This window comes from Heteronotia binoei, chromosome 2 (assembly GCF_032191835.1).
Source record: "Heteronotia binoei isolate CCM8104 ecotype False Entrance Well chromosome 2, APGP_CSIRO_Hbin_v1, whole genome shotgun sequence".
Lineage (NCBI taxonomy): Eukaryota > Metazoa > Chordata > Lepidosauria > Squamata > Gekkonidae > Heteronotia > Heteronotia binoei.
In genome coordinates this window covers 3,229,913-3,248,868 of record NC_083224.1, presented here as the reverse complement: position 1 = coordinate 3,248,868, position 18,956 = coordinate 3,229,913, and the positions used below count along the sequence as shown (strand labels likewise).

The following is an 18,956-nucleotide window of genomic DNA, read 5'->3' as shown; positions in this document are numbered from 1 at the left end:
GTTTGGCCACCCCTGTTATAGAATCTCTTGCCCAAGGAAGGACTGAGGGTCAGGAGATGAGCACCTGCCTGGCTTGCAGAAGGTCCCAGGTTCAATCCTTGGCACCTACATTTAAAAGAACCAGGTAGTTGGTGATGGGAAAGACCTGAGACCCTGGAGAGCCACTGCCGGTCTGAGTAGACAAGACTGACCTTGGCAGATCTTGGTAGATCATGTGCTCGTTTAGAAACTGTGGGTTGCGGCTCTATCGGGAAAGATATTATTAGGCTGTGTTGCCTAGAGCTGTCCATAAATCGGAGCTGCAACCCCGAGGAGACTATAATCTGCCTTTCTCCAGGGAAGAGATAAAAGTTGCCTTGCACGGAGAAGAAAGGAGGGGTAGAAATAGTTTAATGAATAAACTAATAAATAACCAGGGAGGGAGAGGCCGGGAGAGAAGATTGTTGGTGCTGGAATGAGCAACTCAGAGTGCCAAGAAGTGGTGGGCACCACATAACACTAAGTACGTATAGGCAGGGTTGCCAAGTCCAATTCAAGAAATTGTTATATGAGCAGAGCCTCGTGGCGCAGAGTGGTAAAGCTGCAGTACTGCAGTCGGAGCCCTCTGCTCACGACCTGAGTTCGATCCTAGTGGAAGTTGGGTTCAGGTAGCCGGCTCGAGGTTGACTCAGCCTTCCATCCTTCCGAGGTCGGTCAAATGAGTCCCCAACTTGCTGGGGGGGGGGGGGAAGTGTAGATAACTGGGGAAGGCCATGGCAAACCACCCTGTAAAAAGTCTGCCGCGAAAACGTTGTGAAAGCAACGTCACCCCAGAGTCGGAAATGACTGGTGCTTGCACAGGGGACCTTTCCTTTCATTGTTATTATGATGTAGACATTAAGAATATGGGAAGGAAAAACCTTGTGGGTTTCTTTGTTGTTGAAAGAGTCACATGTCCAGTAAAACCTTCGGTCTGATTTCATTGTGATATCGTGATTATAATACCCAGATAACTATATATTTTGATTTGCTTGTTTAATTTGTTGTTGTAGTGCTGTCGTAACCACGGAATGTATCGTTGTTACTGGGCCAACATGTGAGTCAGGGCGCTGGCCAGATGGCCCTTCACTGGTCTGAACCGGCAGGTCTTAATAAAACCAACACCGTTTGGGCCGCTGACACCAAAACAATGTTTTTTTTAATCTGCACAGCCAATCCAATCTCCAGTGACCAATCAGAAGCCCTGCGGGGCAAGAGACCTCCCTGGCCCCACCCACTTTCTTCTGACCAGGTCCAAGTAAAGGACCCCTAAGCTAGAAGAAGAAGAAGACTGCAGATTTATAGCCCGCTCTTCTCCCTGAATCAGAGACTCAGAGCAGCTCATAGTCTCCTATATCAGGGGTGGCCAACGGTAGCTCTCCAGATGTTTTTTGCCTACAGCTCCCATCAGCCCTAGCCAGCATGGCCAATGGTTAGGGCTGATGGGAGTTGTAGGCAAAAAAACATCTGGAGAGCTACCGTTGGCCACCCCTGTCCTATATCTTCTCCCCCAACAACAGACCCGACTCTCCCAGATAAGAGTCCACACACTTCACCAAGCTAGTCTTTGGAATGCTTGGCCAGCTCAGGAAGGAGGGTTGACAAATCCAAGGAGTATCTGGGGACTTTGGGGGTGGAGCCAGGAGACATTGGGGTGGAGCCAGGAGCAAGGGTGTGACAAGCACAATTGAACTCTGAAGGGAGTTCTGGCCATCACATTTAAAGGGACCGCACACCTTTTAAATGCCTTCTCTCCAGTGGAAACAATGAAGAGCCGGTTTGGTGCAGTGGTTAAGTGTGCGTACTCTTATCTGGGAGAACGGGGTTTGATTCCCCACTCCTCCACTTGCACCTGCTGGCATGGCCTTGGGTCAGCCATAGCTCTGGCAGAGGTTGTCCTTGAAAGGACAGCTGCTGTGAGAGCCCTCTCCAGCCCCACCCACCTCACAAGGTGTCTGTTGTGGGGGAGGAAGGGAAAGGAGATTGTGAGCCGCTCTGAGACTCTTTGGAGTGGAGGGTGGGATAGAAATCCAATATCTTCTTCTTCTTCTTCTTCTTGAAGGACAGGGGCACCTTCTTTTGGGTCTCATAGAATTGGACCCCCCGGACCAATCTTTGGAGGGTACTTTGAGGAGAGGCACTGGATGCTATGCTGAAAATTTGGTGCCTCTACCTTAAAACAAACAGCCCCTCCAAAGCTCCAGATACTCACAGATCAATTCTCCATTATACCCTATGCGAATTGTTCTCCATAGGGAATAAAGGAGTGCCCAGCAGACATTTCCCTCCCTTCCCCCACTTTCTGATTACGCTTCCTTTTGCTCAGTGCCCTGGATCACGTGGGAGAGATACAAAGGTTTTCTGTTTACTGTGGCCCCAGTAGGTAGGACCAGAACCAACGGGTTGAAATTAAATCAAAAGAGTTTCCGGCTCAACATTCGGAAGAACTTCCTGACCGTTAGAGCGGTTCCTCAGGCTTCCTCCTTGGGAGGTGGTGGGCTCTCCTTCCTTGGAGGTTTTTCAACAGAGGCTAGATGGCCATCTGACAGCAATGAAGGTCCCGTGGATTTAGGAGGAGGGGTTTGTGAATTTCCTGCATTGTGCAGGGGGTTGGATTAGATGACCCTAGAGGTCCCTTCCAGCTCTAGGATTCTGCAGCTTAGAGGGAACATTGGTTGTAATATAATTATTTGAATTGCCTTATACACAGTATTTGGTCCACAGTTTCTAACTACCCACCTGGGGATTGGCAACCCAGGTCCTCTGCAATCCCAGCTTTCGTTTTTAAAAGAAAGAGGCACATCTGTCCTGTTGTGGGAAAGGACTGGGCCAAGCGAAGAAGCCAGCTAGAGGGGGCCCTCCCTCCAGCCGCTCCACCCTGCATGTGCCACTCACTGTTTGCCTTTCCCTTTGACAAGCGGATGCCTATTACTAATCCCCTTGCGACGTGCCCAGAGCCAAGGGCCCATGAACTTCGCTTTCCCTGGAAGCCCTGCGGTTTTCCTGCCTTTCTCCCACTTCTCCTCCTGCCTCTCTGGCCTCCCCTCCTTGGACGAGAGCTTGAGGGGTGGGGGTGTTTGCTTTAGAGGACTATAAAAGTGGACTGGAGGGAAGGGAAGGCAGTGGCCGGTGTGTGTAGGGCTGACAGCAACCAGAGAAGAGAGCTGGGCGGAGAAGGCAGAAGACTCCAGCGTGGGGCAGCATGGCTGAAGGTAAATGCAACAGGCTGTTGCAAGGATTCCCCCCTCCCTTCCTGTCTCCGGGCTCCTTCTGTAACCGAATGCTTCTCCCTTCCTTGTATCCTGCCAAAGGTTAACCGTGCCGTTCCTTCCTCCATGCATGTTCATGTGTCCCGTGTGCTAATTCTGCAAGGAGCCCAAGGCGCAGGACCGGCTCAACATGTTTTTTGAGGGGGGGGATTAAAAAATGATATTGGATTTATTTCCTTCCCTCCACTCCGAAGAGTCTCAGAGCGGCTCACAATCTCCTTTACCTTCCTCCCCCACAACAGACACCCTGTGAGGGAGATGAAGATATTGGATTTATATCCCGCCCTCCACTCAGAAGAGTCTCAGAGCGGCTCACAATCTCCTTTACCTTCTTCCCCCACAACAGACACCCTGTGAGGTAGATGAAGATATTGGATTTATATCCCGCCCTCCACTCAGAAGAGTCTCAGAGCGGCTCACAATCTCCTTTACCTTCTTCCCCCACAACAGACACCCTGTGAGGTAGATGAAGATATTGGATTTATATCCCACCCTCCACTCAGAAGAGTCTCAGAGCGGCTCCCAATCTCCTTTCCCTTCCTCCCCCACAACAGACACCCTGTGAGGTGGGTGGGGCTGAGAGAGCTCTCCCAGCAGCTGCCCTTTCAAGGACAACCTCTGCCAGAGCTATAGCTGACCCAAGGCCATTCCAGCTGCAAGTGGAGGAGTGGGGAATCAAACCCGGTTCTCTTAGATAAGAGAGCTCTGGCTGACCCAAGGCCATTCCAGCAGCTGCAAGCGGAGGAGTGGGGAATCCAACCCGGTTCTCCCAGATAAGAGAGCTCTGGCTGACCCAAGGCCATTCCAGCAGCTGCAAGTGGAGGAGGGGGGAATCAAACCCGGTTCTCCCAGATAAGAGTCCGCACACTTAACTACTACACCAAACTGGCCCCCTTTTGGGCCATTTTGTTTTATGGTCCCATAGAATACAATGGACTCCATGTCCAATTCAGCGCCCCCCCCCGCTGTGTCGGTGCCCGGGACAAACATCCCCCTCTGCCCCCTCTTAGATCTGGCCCTGCCCGAGGGGAGAACACACAGTGTGACTTGGTAGCTCAGACGCAACCCGCCCTATAAATGATCCTGTTTTATAACAAAACTTCATAGTTTCACTCCCTTTAGCCTCGGCGCTATTAAGAATGCCTTTCCGAAAGAAGAAAGTTTTGAATAAGAAGCGACATTTCGTTGTCGTTTGTTTGTTTTTAATCAAGCCGATGCAGGAAAAAAATATTCTGACATTATTAGAAGGAGGTTTCCACCCCCACTTCCCCATACAAGAACAGTCTATAAAAGGGATGGCCAAACCTGCTTAACGTAAGAGCCACATAGAATAAATATCAGATGTTTGAGAGCCTCAAGACATGAACATCAGACGCTTGGGAGCCGCAAGGAAAGAAGGAAGGAAAGCAAATAGATTGGGGGGGATGGAGAGGTGGAAAGGAAGCAACTTTAACTTCAAATGTGTTCTCCAAGCCACCGGTTGGCTTGGCTGGGAGAAGCGATTTAAAGAGAGCAACGCCTTCTCCTAGCCGGCCAACGGGGCAGCGGGGGGCTTCGAGAGCCACACAATATGTGTGAAAGAGCCACATGTGGAGCCTGAGCCGCAGTCTGGCCACCCCTGGTCTATAATATATGACATACCCAAAATCTTCTCGCTATCCCTGGACCAAAAGAAGCCCGCTTAAAATCTACTAGGGACAGGGCCTTCTCCGTTATGGCCCCTACATGGTGGAAGCAGCTGCCGGAGGAGGTGAGGGCCCTGCGGGACCTTATTCCGCAGGGCCTGTAAGACAACCCTCTTCCGGCTAGCTTACACCTAACTGATATGGGAAATTAAATGTAGCTCCACCAGATTCTTGCTATACATACTGTTGTAATGCTTAATGTTTTTTAAGGTTTTAATTGTTTGGATTGTTTTAAATGTTTACGTATTTAAATGCCAATTCAATTTTACGTTTGACTATCTGTTGCGAGCCGCCCTGAGCCACCTTCGTGGGAAGGGGGGGATATAAATCATAAATAAAATGCGTAATGAGCAACAATGCAAAGAAGGAGACTTTGGACTTTGTGCCTGGACCTGTCTTGCGATGGGTCAGCTGCCTTGGAAGTTCGATAGATATTCTTTCAAAGTTCCTGCCCGTTGGCCACATCCAGTATCCCATTAGAAGGAAAGCCCTCAGGCTAAGCTCAAAGACAGCATGAAAGAGTGGTTAGAGGAGTGGTTAGAAGGGAAGCCCTCAGGCTAAGCTCAAAGACGGCATGAAAGAGCGAGCGGTTAGAGGAGTCGGAACTGAAAGACCACAGGTTGGAATCCATGCTTATAGGGGTGGCCTTGAGGCGGTCACACATGTTCAGCTTAACCTACCACGCAGGGTCGTTGTGCGGATAAAGTAGAGGAGAGGCGAGAACAATCTAAGCTACTGTAGGTCCTCCATACGGGGAGAAGGCAGGGTAGAAAGGAAGCAGAAATGGGGGATTTTGAGGAGAGCGTTTTGAGGAGAGGCACTAGAAGCTATGCTGCAAAAAGCAGCCCCCCCCCAGGACCCCTGATAGCCATAAATCATTTCTCCGTTATACCCTATGGGAATCAGTCTCCATAGGGAATAACGGAGTGCTGAGCAGACATTTCTCTTCCCCCTCCTTTCTGATGACCCTGAAGCGGGGGGAGGGCCTCCAAACTAGGGGACCCCCCTGCTCCCACCTGGGGATTAATAATATAAACAACCACTGGTTATAGGTGACAAAATTACTATGCTGTACTAGGGCATATAGGCAAACAAACGAGAAAGAGATGCAAAACCCATCCGCCAATCTTCCAGGCAAGGAGTCCCGATGTGCAGACAGTCGACTTAAAGGGTCCTGCGTGGATTATTCTTCCACCGTAGGGTGCTCCATAGAATCTTAAAAGAAGACGTCCTTGTTCAAATGTGCTTGCAGCATCGCTTCCAAAGCGTTTCCCACCGCTTCATTTTGTCATGAATACAGGGGAAGAAAAATTGTCCAAGGAACTCTAAACTGGCGTGACGCTCGCAAGCGGCTAAGGCCGGAGCTGCCAGCCCTGGAAGCCCATTTGCGGGGGATCCCCCGGTTTGGAGGCCCTTCCCGGGTCATCAGACAGTGTGCGGGGGAGGGGGGGGAGATGTCTGCTGGGCACTCCATGATTCCCTATTGGGACCGACTCCCATTGGGTATAATAGAGAATTGATCCACGGGTATCTGGGGCTCCGGGAGGACTGTTTTTTTTAGGCAGAGGCACCAAATTTGCAGCATAGCATCCAATGCCTCTTCTTAAAGCACCCTCCAAGTTCCAATTGGACCAGGGAGTCCAATTCTATGAGCCCCCAAAGAAGGTGCCCTGATCCTTCATTCTTTCCAATGGAGGGAAGGCATTGAAAAGGTGTGCAGTGGTCCCTTTCAATGTGATGGCCGGAACTCCCTTTGGAGTTCCGTTCTGCTTGTCACAACCTTGCTCCTGGCTCCACCCCCAAAGTCTCCTGGCTCCACCTCCAAAGTCTCCTGGCTCCACCCGCAAAGTCTCCTGGCTCCATCCCCAAAGTCTCCTGGCTCCATCCCCAAAGTCTCCTGGCTCCATCCCCAAAGTCTCCTGTCTCCACCTCCACAGTCTTCTGTTTCCACCCCCAAAGTCTCCTGGCTCCACCTCCAAAGTCTCCTGTCTCCACTCTCAAAGTTTCCTGGCTCCACCTCCAAAGTCTCCTGTCTCCACCTCCAAAGACCCCAGACAAGCTGACCTACAGGCGGTGGTGATGGGGGTGGAAAGCACAGCTGACCTATAGCTGCCCCAGAGGGCAAGAAGAGACGTCCAGAGGTGTTGGTTTCTTTACTTATGAACATATGAACATCTGAAGCTGCCTTATACTGAATCAGACCTTTGGTCCATCAAAGTCAGTATTGTCTTCTCAGACTGGCTGCGGCTCTCCAGGGTCTCAAGCTGAGGTTTTTCACACCTATTTGCCTGAACCCTTTTTGGAGATGCCAGGGATTGAACCTGGGACCTTCTGCTTCCCAAGCAGATGCTCTACCCCTGAGCCACCGTCCCTCCCCTGCTCTCCAGGGTCTCAAGCTGAGGTTTTTCATACCTATTTGCCTGGACCCTTTTTTGGAGATGCCAGGGATTGAACCTGGGACTTTCTGCTTCCCAAGCAGATGCTCTACCACTGAGCCACCGTCCCTCCCCATTATTATTCTTGCCTGCCTCCACGTCATGCTCCTGGTATTCCTTGGAGGTCGCCCTTCCCAATTCTAGCCGGGGTCAGCCCCACTTAGCTTCTGAGGAGATGGAGCTCTTCTGGGCTATCTGGGTCAGGGGACTTACCTAAACCTCCCCCTTTTCACCCTAATCGGGACACTCATTCGTTTATCCTCTCGTCCTTTTTTGACAAATGCTGAAAATATCCAGCTGGAGCTTCCTTGGCATCGACTTAGGCTTCGGCTCGGGCTGCCAAGTGTTTGGGTAATTGGGGGACTCGATGCTGGTGCACGTCTTTTTATTTTTCCCCAAAAGAAAGTGAAGTAGAGCCTGCCGAACAGGGGCTTCAGAGCTGCTCGGCCACAGAACGTTCCGAGTAGCCGCGTAAACACTGCCGAGAGTTGCCTGGAAAGCGAGCCAGACGATGAGAGCCATTAAAAGTGCGTTTTGTTCATTTCCCCAAAGGAAGGTTAAGAGGGGACTTTCACGGAAAGTGTTTCATGTTCAAAATGAAGCACGTAGAGGGGAAAACGGCCAACGGGATGTGATGAGTACCTCTTGCGAGCTGCCAACGAGGGGTGGAGTGCTGGAGGAGGAGTCTTGACCCACAAGCAGTGGCTGAGGCCCAACAGGATTCTGGAGGGCGGAACATACTGGACAGCTGGCTTGCCAGCCTCCAGGCGCCACCTGGAGATCTCCCGCTATTGATTTCCTGAAGACAAGAGATCAGTCCCCCTGGAGAAAATGGCTGCTTTGGTGGGCGGAGTCTATGGCATTTTACCGCGTTGTGGCTCCTCCCTGCCCCCAAACTGTGCCCTCCTCAGCCTCCAACCCCAAAGTCTCTGGGTGTTTCCCAGCTTGGGTTGCCAACCTCCAGGGGGTAGCTGGAGATCTTTTGCGATCGCAACTGATCTCCAGGCAACAGAGATCATCTGACAGCAGTGATGGCCCTCTGACAGCAATGAAGATCCTGTGGATTTAGGGGGAGGGGCTTGTGAATTCCCTGCATTGGGCAGGGGGCTGGACTAGATGACCAGTGGCTCAGTGGGGAGGGACGGTGGCTCAGTGGTAGAGCATCTGCTTGGGAAGCAGAAGGTCCCAGGTTCAATCGCCGCCATCTCCAAAAAAGGGTCCAGGCAAAAAGGTGTGAAAAACCTCAGCTTGAGACCCTGGAGAGCCGCTGCCAGTCTGAGTAGACAATACTGACTTTGATGGACCAAGGGTCTGATTCAGTATAAGGCAGCTTCATATGTTCATATGACCCTAGAGGTCCCTTCCAACTCTAAGATTCTATGCTTTAACTGGGCTCTCCTTCCTGGGAGATGTTTCAACAGAGGCTGGATGGCCCTCTGACAACAATGAAGGTCCTGTGGATTGAGGAGGAGGGGCTTGTGAGTTCCCTGCATTGTGCAGGGGGTTGGACTAGATGACCCTGGAGGTCCCTTCCAGCTCTAGGATTCTATGCTTTAACTGGGCTCTCCTTCCTGGGAGGTTTTTCAACAGGGGCTGGATGACCCTCTGACAGCAATGAGGGTCCTGTGGATTGAGGGGGAGGGGTTTGTGAGTTCTCTGGATTGTGCAGGAGGTTGGACTAGATGACCCTGGAGGTCCCTTCCAACTCTAGGATTCTATGTTTAACTGGGCTCTCCTTCCTGGGAGGTTTTTCAACAGGGGCTGGATGGCCCCCTGACAGCAATGAGGGTCCCGTGGATTGAGGGGGAGGGGCTTGTGAGTTCCCTGCATTGTGCAGGGGGTTGGACTAGATGACCCTGGAGGTCCCTTCCAACTCTAGGATTCTGTGATTCCCCTGGAGAAAATGGCCGCTAGACTGCCAGGGCATCAAACTCATTTGTTACGAGGGCCAGATCTGACATAAACGAGGCCTTGTTGGGCCAGGCCATGTTGGGTTGGGCTGGGCTGAGTCATGTCAGGCCGGGAGTGACGTTGCTTTCACAACGTTTTCACGGCAGACTTTTTACGGGGTGGTTTGCCATGGCCTTCCCCAGTCCTCTACAATTCCTCCCCCCCACCCCAGCAAGATGAGTACTCATTTTACTGAATTCAGAAGGATGGAAGGTTGAGTCAACCTGGAGCCAGCTACCTGAACCCAGCTTCCGCCGGGATCGAACTCAGGTCACGAGCAGAGACTGCAGTACTGCAGCTTTAACACTCTGCACCACGGGGCTCTCTAAAGGTCAAGGTAGTCCCCTGTGCAAGCACCAGTCGTTTCCGACTCTGGGGTGACGTTGCTTTCACAGCGTTTTCACGGCAGACTTTTTATGGGATGGTTTGCCATTGCCTTCCCCAGTCATCTACGCTTTCCCCCCGGCAAGCTGGGTCCTCATTTTACCAACCTCAGAAGGATGGAAGGCTGAGTCAACCTCGAGCTGGCTACCTGAAAACCCAGCTACCACTGGGGATCGAACTCAGGTTGTGAGCAGAGCTTAGGACTGCAGTACTGCAGCTTTAGCACTCTGCGGCATGGGCTCATTCAACTTAAACTTAAATTCAACTTAAACTTAAATTAAAAAATAAACTTAAAACATACTTAAAATGTTAGCACTCACTGGTCTTAAAGGTGCTCTCTTTGTATTTATCCCAAGGGAATCCAGGGAACCAGACCAAGGAAGCTTCCTTCTTTCCTTCGTCCCCCAGGGGACCAGGAGGGGAGGAGCCTCAGCCAATAGAAGGAAGAGAGGCTTGGCTCACTAGCTCCACTATGCAATTGAGAGAGCCTGGGAAAACAAGCTCTGCCTCCCCCATTCCTCCCTGAGCCTCAGCCAATGGAAAAATAGAGGTTTTGCTCAGTAGCTCCTGTGCAATTGAGCAAGCCTTGCAAAGCAAACTGTGATGCAGAAGGAAGCAAGAGAGAGGGAAAAGGAAGTCGGCCAGTTGCTCAGGGGCCTGATAGGAGCCCTCAGAAGGACTGATTTGGCCCCAGAACCACATGCTTGACACCTCTCCTCCAAAGCATCCAATTTCTCCAGAGGAACCGATCTCTGTAGTCTGCGCATGAGCTGTAATTCCTGGGGATCCCCAGATCCTTTCTGAAAAGCAGGTTGGGGAGAGGGGGAGAAAGAGGTGAAGGTGTTAAACACACATCCTCCCCTCAGCAGAAAAACTCCCCGGCCTCTGGAGGCTGCTCTTGATGGGGGAAATGCCATAAAAATATAATGCTCTCAGCTGGAGGCTGCAGCTGGTTTGGCCGCACAACAAAGTCTGAGAACGGAGGAAGCATCTTGAAAGCTTCCTCTTTGAAGCGGTTTTCTTCGAAGTGTTCCACTTGATGTTTTAATCGTTCTGCGATATCTTTTGGATTGCATTCCCATTGTTTCAGGCCATTGTTCCAGCTGCCTTGGATATTTTTAATATGTACAGTATAAATATTTTACTGCTCCGTTGTGCCAGGGGGGTTCCGACATTGGTTTGCAGCAGATCTGAGAAACACAGTGATAGAAAGAATGTGTGTGTGTGCTTTGCAAGACTTGTTCAATCGCGCAGGAGTTACAGAGCAAAACCTCTATTTTCTCTATTGGCTGAGGCTCCCCAAGGGAGGAAGGGGGAGAAGGAAGAGCTTGCTTTGCCAGGCTATCACAATTGCAGGCAGGGGTTTGGGGGCAGCCTTCGGGGACGGAGATTGTCGTGGCTTCCTTGGGACAGCAATGGCTCGGGTTTTCTGGCAGCCTGGCCCCGGGGTTTGCCACTCTCCAGGTCGGGCCTGCCGACCTCTCAGAATTACAACTGATTTCCAGGTTACAGAGATCAGTCCCCTTTTGTGGAAATGGCAGCTTTGGAGTTGGCATTGGTGTCAAGTCTGGAATTCTAGCAGGAGCTCCTTTGCATATTAGGCCACACACCCCTGATGTAGCCAATCCTCCTGGAGCTTACAGTAGGACATGTACTAAGATAATAATAATAATAATAAATTTTATTTATATCCCGCCCTCCCCACCTAGGCAGGCTCAGGGCGGCTAACAACAATAAGAGCCCTATAAGCTCTTGGAGGATTGGCTACATCAGGGAGATGTGGCCTAATATGCAAAGGAGTATCTGCTACACCAGTTTGGTGCAGTGCCGGAGTGGCCAACGGTAGCTCTCCAGATGTTTTTTGCCTACAATTCCCATCAGCCCCAGCCATTGGCTATGCTGGCTGAGGCTGATGGGAGTTGTAGGCAAAAACATCTGAGAGCTACCGTTGGCCACCCCTGGTGTAGTGGTTAAGTGCGCGGACTCTTATCTGGGAGAACTGGGTTTGATTCCCACTCCTCCATTTACAACTGCTGGAATGACCTTGGGTCAGCCATAGCTATCCCAGGAGTTGCCCTTGAAAAGGCAGCTGCTGTGAGAGCCCTCTCAGCCCCACCCACATCACAGGGTGTCTGTTATGGGGGGAGAAGACAAAGGAGGTTGTAAGCCGCTCTGTGTCTCCGATTCAGAGAAGAGCGGGGTATAAATTTGCAGTCTTCCCCAAACCTTGCCCTCCACGGGTTCTTCCTGCAATCTCCAGGATTTTCTCATCCCAGAGTTGGCAACCCTAACCACTGCTCTCAGCTTCGTAACAGGAAATTTTCCACAAATGTCGCCTCTGGTTATAGCCCTGAAATTCCTTTGAAGAAGAAGATATTGGATTTATATCCCGCCCTCCACTCTGAAGAGTCTCAGAGCGGCTCACAATCTCCTTTCCCTTCCTCCCGCACAACAGACACCCTGTGAGGTAGATGAAGATATTGGATTTATATCCTGCCCTCCACTCCAAAGAGTCTCAGAGCGGCTCACAATCTCCTTTCCCTTCCTCCCCCACAACAGACACCCTGTGAGGTAGGTGAAGATATTGGATTTATATCCCGCCCTCCACTCCGAAGAGCCTCAGAGCGGCTCACAATCTCCTTTCCCTTCCTCCCCCACAACAGACACCCTGTGAGGTAGATGAAGATATTGGATTTATATCTCGCCCTCCACTCAATCCCCCGACATTTCAATCCCCCGGCATTTCCCGTTAAAAAGACCAGACAGTAGTTGATGTGACAGACCTCAGCCTGAGACCATGGAGAGCTGCTACCAGTCTGAGTAGACAATACTGAGGTTGATGGACTGATGGTCAAAGCTCTCTCCAAATCCTCAACCATTCTTTTTAAATCCCCCTGCCCAGTTCATTCAGCCTTTGCTCGTATGATCTGGCTGCGGTTTGTTTAGCCGTTCCGTCAAAATGAATGACGTCAGCCCCATCAACTAGGCCTGGGAGAGTGTAGGTGAGTGGTTAGTGCCAAGTGGGGCCCCCAGCTCTGAGAGAGGATCCGGGATGAACTTGACAGGCTGGAAAACTGAGCTAAAATCAATAAAATGAATTTGAACAGGGATAAATGTATTTAGGTAGGAGAAATCCCATACATGGTTATAGGATGGGGCAGACTTGACTTAGCAGTTGTCTGTGCAAAAAGGATCTCGGGGTCTTAGTGGATCATATGCTGAACATGAGTCAACGGTGTGATGCGGTGCCTAAAAAGGCAAAGGCAATTTTGGGCTGTATCCACAGAAGTCTAGTGTCCAGATCACGTGATGTGATGGTATCACTTTACTCTGCTCTGGTAAGACCTCATCTGGAGTCTTGTGTTCAGTTTTGGGCACCACGTTTTAAGAAGGATCTAGACAAGCTGGAAGGAGTCCAGAAGAAGGCAGCAAAGATGGTGAGGGGTCTGGAGACCAAGTCCTGTGAGGAAAGGTTGAAGGAGCTGGGGATGTTTAGCCTGGAGAGGAGGCGGCTGAGAGGTGAAACGATCACCATCTTCAAGTCCTTGAAGGGCTGTCCTATAGAGGATGGTGTAGAATTGTTTTCTGTGGTCGCAGAAGGTATGACCAGAACCAGTGGGTTGAAATTAAATCAAAAGAATTTCCGGCTCAACTTTAGGAAGACCTTCCTGACCGTTAGAGCAATTCCTCAGTGGAACAGGCTTCCTTGGGAGGTGGTGGGCTCTCCTTCCTTGGAGGTTTTTAAACAAAGGCTAGATGGTCATCAAACAGCAATGAAGATCCTGTAAATTTAGGGGGAGGGGTTTGTGAGTTTCCTGCATTGTGCAGGGGGTTGGACTAGATGACCCTGGAGGTCCCTTCCAACTCTATGATTCTATTAAGAAGAACTTCCTGACCGTTAGAGCGGTTCCTCAACGGAACAGGCTTCCTCAGGAGGTGGTGGGCTCTCCTTCCTTGGAGGTTTTTCAACAGAGGCTAGATGGCCATCTGACAGCAATGAAGATCCTGTGAATTTAGGGGGAGGTATTTGTGAGTTTCCTTCATTGTGCAGGGGGGTTGGACTAGAGGACCCTAGAGGTCCCTTCCAACTCTATGATTCTATGATTCTCAGCCTTTGCTCCATAGTCTGGGGGAGTCATTATGACAGTCTACTGTATGGAGTTGTTTCCTGCCACCTACACATTCATCACTCCCCCTACATACACACCCAATATGAACATATGAAGCTGCCTTCTACTGAATCAGACCCTCTTTGGTCCATCAAAATCAGTCTTGTCTACTCAGACTGGCAGCGGCTCTCCAGGGTCTCAAGCTGAGGTTCTTCACGCCTATTTGCCTGGACCCTTTTTTTTAGTTGGAGATGCCAGGGATTGAACCTGGGACCTTCTGCTTCCCAAGCAGATGCTCTACCACTGAGCCACAGCCCACCCCCCCTTATATTTTTCTAGAGCCCATTGTATTTCTTCCTACAATGGGCCTTACTACTAAAGGCAAGATGGTGATAAAGCATACCATCAACCCTGCCCTTTAAATTAAAGGGTTGGAGCCTCCGGGTCCCTTTCTCTGACAGAGACATCCCTCTCTCCCGCTGCCGCCCAGTGTGAGGTGATTTCTGTGAGATTTCCCCTGGCTTCGGAACACTGCATTTCAAATGCCGATTAGTGTTGTGTTGTTTGTTTCCCAAAGAATACGTGAAGCTGCTTGACAATGAATCGGGCCTCTATTGCATCCAGAACTGTGCGTTTCCTTTGACTGGCGGCAGCTTTTCATCAGAGAAGAAGAAGAAGAAGATTTTGGATTTATATCCTGCCCTATACTCTGAATCTCAGAGACTCAGAGCAGCTCACAATCTCCTTTAACTTCCTTCCCCACAACAGACACCCTGTGAGGTGAGTGGGGCTGAGAGAGCTCTGACAGAAGCTGTCCTTTCAAGGACAGAGTCTCAGAGCGGCCTACAATCTCCTTTCCCTTCCTCCCCCACAACAGACACCCTGTGAGGTGGGTGGGGCTGGAGAGGGCTCTCACAGCAGCTGCCCTTTCAAGGACAGAATCTCAGACTGCCTACAATCTCCTTTCGCTTTCTTCTCCACAACAGACACCCTGTGAGGTGAGTGGAGCTGAGAGAGCTCTGATAGAAGCTGCCCTTTCAAGGACAGAGTCTCAGAGCGGCCTACAATCTCCTTTCCCTTCCTCCCCCACAACAGACACCCTGTGAGGTGGGTGGGGCTGGAGAGGGCTCTCACAGCAGCTGCCCTTTCAAAGAGAGAGTCTCAGAGTGGCCTACAATCTCCTTTTGCTTTCTTCTCCACAACAGACACCCTGTGAGGTTAGTGGGGCTGAGAGAGCTCTGACAGAAGCTGCCCTTTCAAGGACAACCTCTGCCAAAGCTATGGCTGACCCAAGGCTGTTCCAGCAGCTGCGAGTGGAGGAGTGGGGAATCAAACCCCGTTCTCCCAGATAAGAGAGCTCTGGCTGACCCAAGGCCATTCCAGCAGCTGCAAGTGGAGGAGTGGGGAATCCAACCCGGTTCTCCCAGATAAGAGAGCTCTGGCTGACCCAAGGCCATTCCAGCAGGTGCAAGTGGAGGAGTGGGGAATCCAACCCGGTTTTCCCAGATAAGAGAGCTCTGGCTGACCCAAGGCCATTCCAGCAGCTGCAAGTGGAGGAGTGGGGAATCAAACCCGGTTCTCCCAGATAAGAGAGCTCTGGCTGACCCAAGGCCATTCCAGCAGGTGCAAGTGGAGGAGTGGGGAATCCAACCCGGTTCTCCCAGATAAGAGAGCTCTGGCTGACCCAAGGCCATTCCAGCAGGTGCAAGTGGAGGAGTGGGGAATCAAACCCAGTTCTCCCAGATAAGAGAGCTCTGGCTGACCCAAGGCCATTCCAGCAGCTGCAAGTGGAGGAGGGGGGAATCAAACCCGGTTCTCCCAGATAAGAGAGCTCTGGTTGACCTAAGGCCATTCCAGCAGGTGCAAGTGGAGGAGTGGGGAATCAAACCCGGTTCTCCCAGATAACGGAGCTATGGCTGACCCAAGGCCATTCCAGCAGCTGCAAGTGGAGGAGTGGGGAATCAAACCCGGTTCTCCCGGATAAGAGAGCTCTGGCTGACCCAAGGCCATTCCAGCAGCTGCAAGTGGAGGAGTGGGGAATCAAACCTGGTTCTCCTAGGTAAGAGAGCTATGGCTGAACCAAGGCCATCTCAGCAGGTGTAAGTGGAGGAGTGGGGAATCCAACCCGGTTCTCCCAGATAAGAGAGCTATGGCTGACCCAAGGCCATTCCAGCAGGTGCAAGTGGAGGAGTGGGGAATCCAACCCGGTTCTCCCAGATAAGAGAGCTCTGGCTGACCCAAGGCCATTCCAGCAGGTGCAAGTGGAGGAGTGGGGAATCAAACCCGGTTCTCCCAGATAAGAGAGCTCTGGCTGACCCAAGGCCATTCCAGCAGCTGCAAGTGGAGGAGGGGGAATCAAACCCGGTTCTCCCAGATAAGAGAGCTCTGGTTGACCCAAGGCCATTCCAGCAGGTGCAAGTGGAGGAGTGGGGAATCAAACCCGGTTCTCCCAGATAACGGAGCTATGGCTGACCCAAGGCCATTCCAGCAGCTGCAAGTGGAGGAGTGGGGAATCAAACCCGGTTCTCCCAGATAAGAGAGCTCTGGCTGACCCAAGGCCATTCCAGCAGCTGCAAGTGGAGGAGTGGGGAATCAAACCTGGTTCTCCTAGATAAGAGAGCTATGGCTGAACCAAGGCCATCTCAGCAGGTGTAAGTGGAGGAGTGGGGAATCCAACCCGGTTCTCCCAGATAAGAGAGCTATGGCTGACCCAAGGCCATTCCAGCAGGTGCAAGTGGAGGAGTGGGGAATCCAACCCGGTTCTCCCAGATAAGAGAGCTCTGGCTGACCCAAGGCCATTCCAGCAGGTGCAAGTGGAGGAGTGGGGAATCGAACCCGGTTCTCCCAGATAAGAGAGCTCTGGTTGACCCAAGGCCATTCCAGCAGGAGCAAGTGGAGGAGTGGGGAATCCAACCCGGTTCTCCCAGATAAGAGAGCTCTGGCTGACCCAAGGCCATTCCAGCAGGTGCAAGTGGAGGAGTGGGGAATCCAACCCGGTTTTCCCAGATAAGAGAGCTCTGGCTGACCCAAGGCCATTCCAGCAGCTGCAAGTGGAGGAGTGGGGAATCCAACCCGGTTCTCCCAGATAAGAGAGCTCTGGCTGACCCAAGGCCATTCCAGCAGGTGCAAGTGGAGGAGTGGGGAATCGAACCCGGTTCTCCCAGATAAGAGAGCTTTGGCTGACCCAAGGCCATTCCAGCAGGTGCAAGTGGAGGAGTGGGGAATCAAACCCAGTTCTCCCAGATAAGAGAGCTATGGCTGACCCAAGGCCATTCCAGCAGCTGCAAGTGGAGGAGGGGGGAATCAAACTCGGTTCTCCCAGATAAGAGAGCTCTGGTTGACCTAAGGCCATTCCAGCAGGTGCAAGTGGAGGAGTGGGGAATCAAACCCGGTTCTCCCAGATAACGGAGCTATGGCTGACCCAAGGCCATTCCAGCAGCTGCAAGTGGAGGAGTGGGGAATCAAACCCGGTTCTCCCGGATAAGAGAGCTCTGGCTGACCCAAGGCCATTCCAGCAGCTGCAAGTGGAGGAGTGGGGAATCAAACCTGGTTCTCCTAGGTAAGAGAGCTATGGCTGAACCAAGGCCATCTCAGCAGGTGTAAGTGGAGGAGTGGGGAATCCAACCCGGTTCTCCCAGATAAGAGAGCTATGGCTGACCCAAGGCCATTCCAGCAGGTGCAAGTGGAGGAGTGGGGAATCCAACCCGGTTCTCCCAGATAAGAGAGCTCTGGCTGACCCAAGGCCATTCCAGCAGGTGCAAGTGGAGGAGTGGGGAATCAAACTCAGTTCTCCCAGATAAGAGAGCTCTGGCTGACCCAAGGCCATTCCAGCAGCTGCAAGTGGAGGAGGGGGAATCAAACCCGGTTCTCCCAGATAAGAGAGCTCTGGTTGACCCAAGGCCATTCCAGCAAGTGCAAGTGGAGAAGTTGTGAATCAAACCCGGTTCTCCCAGATAACGGAGCTATGGCTGACCCAAGGCCATTCCAGCAGCTGCAAGTGGAGGAGTGGGGAATCAAACCGGGTTCTCCCGGATAAGAGAGCTCTGGCTGACCCAAGGCCATTCCAGCAGCTGCAAGTGGAGGAGTGGGGAATCAAACCTGGTTCTCCTAGATAAGAGAGCTATGGCTGAACCAAGGCCATCTCAGCAGGTGTAAGTGGAGGAGTGGGGAATCCAACCCGGTTTTCCCAGATAAGAGAGCTATGGCTGACCCAAGGCCATTCCAGCAGGTGCAAGTGGAGGAGTGGGGAATCCAACCCGGTTCTCCCAGATAAGAGAGCTCTGGCTGACCCAAGCCCATTCCAGCAGGTGCAAGTGGAGGAGTGGGGAATCGAACCCGGTTCTCCCAGATAAGAGAGCTCTGGTTGACCCAAGGCCATTCCAGCAGGTGCAAGTGGAGGAGTGGGGAATCCAACCCGGTTCTCCCAGATAAGAGAGCTCTGGCTGACCCAAGGCCATTCCAGCAGGTGCAAGTGGAGGAGTGGGAAATCCAACCCGGTTCTCCCAGATAAGAGAGCTCTGGCTGACTCAAGGCCATTCCAGCAGGTGCAAGTGGAGGAGTGGAGAATCGAACCCGGTTCTCCCAGAAAAGAGAGGTCTGGCTGACCCAAGGCCATTCCAGCAGATGCAAGTGGAGGAGGGGGGAATCAAACCCGGTTCTCCCAGATAACGGAGCTATGGCTGACCCAAGGCCATTCCAGCAGCTGCAAGTGGAGGAGTGGGGAATCAAACCCGGTTCTCCCGGATAAGAGAGCTCTGGCTGAACCAAGGCCATTCCAACAGCTGCAAGTGGAGGAGTGGGGAATCAAACCTGGTTCTCCTAGATAAGAGAGCTATGGCTGAACCAAGGCCATCTCAGCAGGTGTAAGTGGAGGAGTGGGGAATCCAACCCGGTTCTCCCAGATAAGAGAGCTCTGGCTGACCCAGGGCCATTCCAGCAGGTGCCAGTGGAGGAGTGAGGAATCAAAACCGGTTCTCCCAGATAAGAGAGCTCTGGCTGACCCAAGGCCATTCCAGCAGGTGCCAGTGGAGGAGTGGGGAATCAAACCCAGTTCTCCCAGATAAGAGAGCTCTGGCTGACCCAAGGCCATTCCAGCAGGTGCCAGTG

At 51.9% G+C, this 18,956-nt stretch overlaps 1 protein-coding gene across 1 annotated transcript in view; it reads left to right on the top strand.

Moving 5' to 3' along the window:
* The first annotated feature begins 3,150 nt into the window (after positions 1–3,150).
* LOC132591060 (protein-glutamine gamma-glutamyltransferase 2-like) overlaps positions 3,151–18,956 on the top strand; it is a 153,341-nt gene continuing 137,535 nt past the window's right edge. The window contains 1 exon segment of the mRNA XM_060263946.1: positions 3,151–3,230. Coding sequence (XP_060119929.1) covers positions 3,221–3,230 — 10 coding nt within the window. The 5' untranslated portion in view covers positions 3,151–3,220.